Here is an 8884-nt window from a genome sequence, read left to right on the forward strand (position 1 = left end):
CTGGCCCTTGCCCCATCGGGCTATCTGCAGTGCAGGCTGGCCAGGCGAGGCTGAGCCAATTGATTCACTTGTGTCTTCCACAGACATTGATCGAGTACCTGTTATGAGACAGGCGCTGTTCTAGGCACTGAGGATTCAGCAAGTGGCCCTTGCCTTGAGTGCTTGCAACGTCTCAGGGAAAGGAAGCAATTAAACACTGCCATGGAGAAAAACAAAGCCAGGAGAGTAGATAACAATGGGGGTGTATAGGGTGGGGAGCAGAGGCTGATGCACATTTCCAAATTTTTCTGATTTTTTTTTCATAGGAAAACTTTATCTCCTGCCCCCCTACCCTCCCAGCCATAAAGCTGAGCCTGTCTACATCCTTCCTAGAGAACGTGGAGAAGTGTAACATCTCCTGTCTGTAGAGACCCTCAGAAACCCCAGAGAACTTTATGAGCTTAGGCACTTTATTCTTGATTTTCCTTCATCTGTAAGGGAAGCTATTGAATCAGGAAGTGTCCGTTTATAAGAGATATACCATATTCATAGATTGGAGAACTCAGTACTGTGGAGATGTCAAGAGAATCCAGAAACAGACCCAATCATATTCTATCACCTGACATAAAAACAGGGGGTTCACAGGGGAATTTATAACGTACTGTTTCTCAGTCTGAGTCCTAGTTACCTGGGAGTGCTGAACTTGTGAAAATGTAACAAATTGTACATTTATTCTATGTGCACTTTTATGTTTGTATATTGTAGTTCGATTAAAAGTTTGTTTTTAATCCCAGGTTAGTTAATGGATACAAAATTAAAGCAAGACAGAAAAAAATTCTAGTGGTGTACAGTGGTGCGAGACATCAATAATTAACATTAATTTATTGTATGTTTCCAAATGGCTGGAAGAGAGCAGCTCAAATACTCTCATCACAAAGAAATCGTATATTTTTGCAATGCTAAATATGCTAATTACCCTGATTTGATCCTCACACATTGTATACATGAACTAAAATATAACTCTGTATCCCATAAATATGAACAATTATTACGTGTCCATTAAAAAATAAATTTTAAGAAGGCAATTCTAATGTTTTAGAGGAAGGTCTCACTGACAAAGTAATACTGAGCAAAGACAAGAAGGGTTTAACAGAAGGATGAGGAACATCCCAGCCATAGGGAAAGGCAAAGACGAAACCCTAGGCCAGCCAAAGGGTCCGGTCTGGCCAGCAAGGTCACAGGAACCCGACTGCTTGAGACCTGTGGGCCGCTGTAAGGACTTTATTCTGGTGAGATGGGATGCCACAGAGAGACTTACGCAGAGGGGTGGCAGGATCCGATTCATGCTTGAGAAGGATTGTTCTGGATGCTTTCTTGAGGGTAGACTGCAGGAAGAGGTTAAGAGAAGAGCAGACAGACCGGTTGGGAGGCTGATGTAATTCTCTAGGAGAGAGATGATGGTGCTTTGGATCTACTAGTAAAAGTGGAGGTGGTGGGACGTGCTAGATTCTGGGCATATTTTGAAAGCTGAACCAAGAAGATTTCCGCTGATTTGAATCAAACGGGAGTCAAGGGTGACTCCAAAGGTTTTTAGTTTAAGCCATGGGAAGGACGGCATTGCCGACAGTGAAATGGGAGAAGAACGGGTTTATGGGTGAAGGTAGAAATGTGGATATAGATGCTGAGCAGAAGTTGAATGGATAATGCTGGATTCCAGAGGGAGGTTCTGGATTTAAATTTGAGTCATCTATGTATCTAAAAACCATGAGAATAATTGGGGTTACCAAGGAAGCGAGCATAGTTGTTTTGGGAGCTGCTCTCTACTGGCAAGGAATATGCACAGAAGTCCACTGTCAGGATGCCATTTCTGCTCAGGGAGACATCGTCCACAGGGAAGGGAAGAAGCAACAGCCCGCATCTCACTGTCTAACTTGTACCACGTGGTTTACTGTGCCAGACAAACTCTCCGCTCGGGTATCATTAGCAGTCCCTCCTAGAAGTAGAGGGTCACCTTGATCCCAGCTTTATCAGGTGCAGCCCTGTTCCCATTTCAGATGTCCTATCAACGCCCACCCTTCCATATAGGGGTGAGCTCTCTTCTGGTATGCCTCTCTCAGACTGATGTGCAGAGCTTACACCCACCAGACAACATCACTGCTTGTTGTGATGGTTAACTAACTGTGTTAGCTCGTCTGGGTTATGATGTGCCCAGTTATTTGCTTAACATATTTGATGTCTGTGAGGGCATTTCTGGATGAGATTTACATTTGAATTGGTAGACTGAGTAAAGCAGACTGGGTGGCCCAATGTGGGGCCTCATCCCACATCATTTCCAATGTGAGTGGGCCTCATCCAATCCGCTGGAAACCTGAATAGAACAAAAAGGAAGAATATGCGAGAATATTCTATCTCTGCCTGACAGTCTTGAGCTGGGACATCAGTGTCCTCCTGCCTTTGGATACGGACTGAAACTTACACTATCTACTCTCCTGGTTCTCAGGCCTTCGGACTCAGACTGAGTCCATGCCATCAGATCTCCTGGGTCTCCAGTTTGCGGAGCCTGGGATTTCTCAGCCTCTAGGACCACATGAGCCAGTTCCTTATAATCTCTCTCCCTCCCTCTCTCTCTCTCTCTCTCTCTCTCTCTGTTATGTATGTATGCAATTGGTAATGTTTCTCTAGAAAACCCTAATATACTTACTTTCTCCCAGAAGCCACCTACCTGAGTCACTGCCAGCCCTCCAGATCTACTTGGTTAGACTCCAGTTAGTTTCACCCCCTGAATACAGCAGTGTATAACGTCAATCCCTTCTTGGGAGCCTAGTTCATTCCTTACCCTGACTCAGCCCAGCCTTGGCTAACCCATCACCTATCTCAGTGCAGTGACCTCTTGCTCTTGCAGAGGTGGCCAGAGAGAAAGGTAAACAATGCCCACAGGATGGGAGGGACCCTGCAAACATGTGCCCACACATTCCAGTCAGAACAGAAGTTTCCTGAAGCATATTAGTGCCTCCTAGCCATAAGGATGCCGGTGTGGTTAGCACACTGCCTAGAATATGGTGAGTGACCGGGGAATCTCTATTGACTCAGTGGTTTCCATAGAATGAACTACAGAAAGCTAAGATTTATGCTAAGATGATGGCATTAGCTAAGATTTCCTCTTATCATTTATTATATTTCCTCTTAATATACTCAAGGATAAATCTGGAACTAGTCTGCTTGGGTTTGAACACCTGGGTTTGTAGATTCCAAGCTACATGTCCTCATGCATTTTGTTGAACTTCTCTTAAACTGCAGTGTGTTTAAGATGATAATAGTGACAAGTCTGAGTAGGGACATTGTGAGAATTAAATGAGATAATGCATAGAAAGCACTTAGTACAGGGCTTAGCCCATAGTTAGACTCGGTATATTTCAGGTAATATTAAAGTTTCTTGATTTGTATTACCAGCTCCTAAACCAGATTGTTTTTATAAGTGCATACGTACAAACACACATAAACACATAAATATAAACAAAACTAGAGGTATTTAAATGGTTCCCTCAGCTATCATCAGAGCTAGGACTATGCACGGTGGAAAGTTGATCTCAATACAGTGACAGCCATAATGAACAAATGGTTTGTGTGTCCAGCCATGTCCACGTCAGCAGGACACAATCTGAACAACATGTGCCTAACTTCCCCAGTGCTTCCTCATTCAGAAATAGAAAGTGTAATAGAGGAGGCTGTGTTGTGATCGACGGCAAGTAACATTTCACCCACAAACTCCAAATCTTGTGGAACAGGGAGGGGGAAAAGCCAAAAAACATATCACATATACTCTCCATTTTCTGAACTGATTTATTCAACACAGAAATAATTATAAAGTGCATACCACGTTACAAGTTGTGTGTGTGTGTGTGTGTGTGTGTAAAATGATAGATTAGCAGAGTTAAAATTGTTGGCAATTCCGAGAACTACTCAAACGTGCTAAATTGAAAGTCTCAATGTAGACTGAAAACAATTTTAAGAGTTGATAGCCCTCTAAACACACACACACACACACACACACACACACTCACATCTATCATGTCCAAGGACAGGTAGTCCTAGTAAGAAAAACAGCACAATTCACAAAGACGGCAGGTCAAGACCCAACTTGAAACCCCGACATGCTTAAGAGAAAGTTAAGAAAACATAGTAAGACACAAAAACAAAATTAAAAAAAAAATCAGTGGATCTTAAATTACATCCAAGTGGGGAAGCCAAGTAGAGAGTTGAGTGTGGCCACTTTCCCTGGAATTAGGCAATACAGGCTAAATAAGTGCATTGTCTTGGTTTTCACAGAAGACAACGGGGAAATTCTTGCTGGAACCTGACAGGCCAGTGGCAGGAGACCAGATAGCGGTAAATGAACTGGATGTTCCAGACCTGGCTGATAATGTAGATGTAGATAATTCCCAGGCACCAGGACATTTGCCTGCACTCCTTAAAGGAACCCAAGGGTTATAACAAGACCCTATTGCACAGAATGATTTACCTGTCATTAACGTCAGCTATTGAGCTGGAGGACCCCAGGGTTGCCAACCTGATCCTCGTTTCTAAAGATACTGGATATAAGTTAATATAGACTTGTTAAATTCCAGCATACCAGAAACTGTATAGGGCATGCCCTGAAGTTTAAAAGGAGTAAATTAAGGACAAACAGCCAGGAAAAAAAAAAAAAAAATCTTTATCACTAGATAGCAAACTTAAGGAACTCATTACTTCCAAAATACAAATAGGTTCCCCAAAAGTTTAGATCAACAGAGATAATATATCCAAATGAAAGCTAGGTTTTCAGGGGCATTGACTTGGGACCCTAGAGTTAGGATATTTGAGAGTGACGTCCATGGGAGGATAAATAAGTGCTCCCCCGTACATCTTGGTACGTCTAGGCTGGGCCTTTTTTGTCATTCCTATTTGCCAGCAGTCCCTCTCTCTTTTGTTGAGCTTTGTCACCTTCAATTCCAGCCTTGGCTTTTTAGTCTCATGCATAACAGAAAGCCCAGTGGACAGGCTCTGTGCTTCTGCCTGTGATATACAGTCACTGCTCCAGTCTTGTCTCTCTTTCTTCCTCTTTGAGCAGGGATAGAGCACAATGAATTCAGCAGAACCAAGAAACAGACACCACCTGCCCAGGGCAAGGGAGAGGTGAGCTCACACGTCACCTTTGGCTTCCAGAAATGCTAAGTGCTTCCAAAGGATCAAGCGCTGCCAAAGCTTCATCCCTTTTCCCACCATCTTAATACAACTGCCTGTCCCCATGGAAATGCTGATGAATTCTCCACCATACAACAGGGGATCATTGGGGAAGGAAGCAATTTCTGTAGACTGTAATCCATTTATAGTTTTCCTTCTCCATCTGCCCCACCCCAAATAAACAAGTGAGGGTTTTGTGGTCCGTGGAATGGGAGATAATATATAAAACATGCCAAGGAGAGCATCATTCTGGTGTTGCATAATGGTATGGTTGGAGCATAGGTCCCTATAGATAACAATACAGAATGGGAAGCACATGAATAAGCCTGGTCCTATTTTAGGTGGAAAAAATATATAAGAAGGAAAGACTTATTTCCAGGTCATGCACCTTAGCGAATTCCAACATAAAGAGCACCTTAGTGTCAAAAGGCCATATTCAGAGAGTTACTTCCAAACATGGGGAGTTGGCCCTGGACAGAAATAACATGGTAACATAACCCCGGGAGGGAAATGTGTTTTCAGTTACACCAGGGCGGGGCCCAGCCTTTCCCACAGGCTCTTCCTAAGTAGGAACGTGGCAATGGGATTAGCTGAGCTGGAGGGGATGTCATTGGCTTGCGAAGTGAGGCACATCAGGGTCCTGAAGAAAGCCGGGCAGGAGCTCTCCCTGCCGGTAATAACACTGAAGAATCAGCGTCACATCCATTTTATTAATTTGCTTGACAGGCAGCTCTAGTTACCATGCAGGCACCACAAAATCAAAACATACGCATGTCAAGTGGCCCCATCTGTGGCGGGGCCCTGCCAAGGCCCATGTCCCATCAACACAAGGAAGCAGAGCCCAGCTTGTTAGACCACGTGCGTGGTCCTGTGGGCAATCCCCCACTGGAAGAAAACCACCAGAGCTTGGTTGAAAGAGCCAAAAGAGTTCTTTGGGTGACAGTCCTTTATCCTGGGTCTGGGCTCCTTGTGTTGAATTAAGAGTCCTGGGAGACACATGGCTACATTTGGTTTTGGGGGCTTGTCTCTAAACACAGCCACACAGACCTCCCGGCCACCTCCATTTTGCCTGCATTTGGTTCCATCCACACAGCACAAGAGCAGCCTGGATTAAAGAAGTCGTTTAAAGAAATGCAATGTCCTTATTTATAAGCTGGAACTGAGCTCACAGTTCTATTGAGCTGAGGTCTTTGGCACATAATGAGCACAGGAGAAGGATTTTTCATATCAAGGTATCAATTGCTAAAGTACTGCTAAGCCATTAAAGGGGCTCCAAAACAATGTGTTCTTTTGAGTAGAGCAATATTAACTATGAGCTAAATAATGTCAATTAGGCAGGTACAAGGATAAGGACCTAAAACACTTCTGCTCTAGGTAACACATCTCATAGATGCCCCTGGTGAGCACTAACACACCTGCATCCTCAGGCTTCCCACCCATCCCTCCGCCTGTCACCAAGGCCATTTCCTCGACTCCACTGAAGAACTTGGCAGTGGATACAGCAGCCACGGCAGCAAAAGGCTGGAGGCTTCACACCGTTGCTTTCAGAGCTTCTGGCCCCCTTTGCAAAACCTCCTGGTGACCCACTAATTTCCCACCTTGACCACTACTAATTCTGTTGGTTATATAACGGGAAGAAGAATGTAGGTCCAGATCCAGAGCTAATTGCCAGCAATCCCAAATCAGAAAAGCCCAAACTAGAGAGGTTTGCCACCTTGACTGCCCAGGCTAAGAAAAATCCCAGACGAAGGACTGGAATTACTGTTATCCCACACTCTAGAAACTCTCTTGGTAGGGGCTTGCACCCTCTTATTCAATACCCTGGAAACACACTCCTGAACTGACCTGGCCTGTGAGGACAAAGCTGGTCCCTTCTCTCCTCGCCTGAGTTGGTCCAGCAGGCCATGGCTACTTTGGGGACTCTGGGGTGGCTGCCTAGTCAGCTCTGTGGGGTGCTGGCCGACAAGGAGATGAACATATCCAGATTGCCTGTCTCACGGTGTCAAGGGCCCTGTTGCTGAGGACTCAGTTCCTCATTTCACTCTCCATTCAAATAACCATGGCATGTCAGCCCTGCTGGCCTCCTTGATTGTGCAGAAATAAATAAATGAATTATGTTGTTGGGGTTTGGGCTTCAGCACAAACACATGGTCTGCATTTATGCACACAGTGAGAGGTCCACCAGCCACTTGATATAAAAGAGCAAAATGATAATTCTTTTCTTTAGGCGCTCTGGTGCCATATGGAATGTATATAAATCATATTTTTGTTTTAACGGCGGAGGCTTTGTTGATAGATAAACATGTGGTTTATCTAAAAAAGAGAGGATTGTGCTTTGAACAATCATTTAATGGCCATGGATGTGCCAAATAAAAATAAAAACATAATTTTGAAAGAAGCTGGCCTTGTGCCCAAATCCGTAACAAGGAATTTCTCCTTAACCAAAGTTGTTAAAGCCCGTCGATCTGTTTTGAGTTTAAGCTGTGCTCTCTACTCAACCCCACGACAAATGGAATCCTGGGCTAAGGCGCTCTAATAAGATGAGACATTACCTTTATGAATGACCTCATGGAGAAGAGGTTGGCAAGCATGGTGGACAGGCCTTGCGCCAGGCAGCTCTGGGCTATGAAGCCCAACTTCAGCTCTGCGAGGCAGATTGCATCATCCCCCTCTTTCCAATTCCAGCTTGGGATGTTTAGCAGATGGGCCTGCAGAAACAAAAACAGGTATGAGACCTCGCTTTGCTGGCTGTTCAATTGCTTTAAATCTCTCCTGGGAAATGCAGCATTACGCAGCCACTTGGGGTCATCCAGACACATCCTTTCTTTCCCTTGCCTGGGTCTGGGTTTTGTGCTTTACTTGACTCTTCTGTCCATCAGATTTCAGACTCTCTGGAACATTCTGCACCTACCAAGCCCAAGTCCTTCCCTCCGGTTTGTCATTTAGCCAGACAGAGCCCAGAGGGAATTTCCTCTTGTGACAGACACATTGGCCCATGTTACTAGAATGGCTGCGCTGGGTTTTGTGCTTTACTTGACTCTTCTGTCCATCAGATTTCAGACTCTCTGGAACATTCTGCACCTACCAAGCCTAAGTCCTTCCCTCCGGTTTGTCATTTAGCCAGATAGAGCCCAGAGGGAATTTCCTCTTGTGACAGACACATTGGCCCATGTTACTAGAATGGCTGCCTGGGTTGTTCATAAACCGGCTCCATAAATAGACTGTAAGATTGACATATATCTGTACATTTTCGATTTCTTTTTTCCCTGTCTTCCTATTACTCCAGCTCAGTGACTCCCAAACTCTTGAGCAGGTGTCAGAGTCACCTTAGGGTTTGTAAAAACAGAGATTGCTGCCCTCCTGCCCAAGTTTCTGATTAAGTAAATCTGGGGATGAGGCTGAAGAATTTGCATTTTTTAACATGTTGGAAGTGATACTGGTGCCACTGATCTGGGGGCCACGCTTTGAGAACCACTGCTCTAAATCATCAGGTAAATCACAATATACACGTTTTATAATCTCTTGCAGATGGACTGGTCCTACTCCACAGCGAGGTCAGGCCCTGTGACAGGGACCCAGAGGCATGTCATTCCGTTAGTTTTCAGTGGCATGAAGCAGAGAGTTGTAGATAATACATTGAATGAAAGAATCAAAATTCAAAATGTTCTCTAGAGTTGGAAAAAAA

At 44.5% G+C, this 8884-nt stretch overlaps 1 protein-coding gene across 1 annotated transcript in view; it reads right to left on the minus strand.

Annotated features, from left to right (window-relative positions):
- Positions 1-8884, minus strand: part of KCNMA1 (potassium large conductance calcium-activated channel, subfamily M, alpha member 1) — a 258994-nt gene that overhangs the window by 213608 nt on the left and 36502 nt on the right. The window contains exon 8 of the mRNA XM_008579735.1: positions 7752-7907. Within this exon, the coding sequence (XP_008577957.1) occupies positions 7752-7907 (156 nt within the window). The remainder of the gene's footprint in view (positions 1-7751; positions 7908-8884) is intronic.

This window comes from Galeopterus variegatus, unplaced genomic scaffold (genome assembly GCF_000696425.1).
Source record: "Galeopterus variegatus unplaced genomic scaffold, G_variegatus-3.0.2 Scaffold1950, whole genome shotgun sequence".
Classification (NCBI taxonomy): domain Eukaryota; kingdom Metazoa; phylum Chordata; class Mammalia; order Dermoptera; family Cynocephalidae; genus Galeopterus; species Galeopterus variegatus.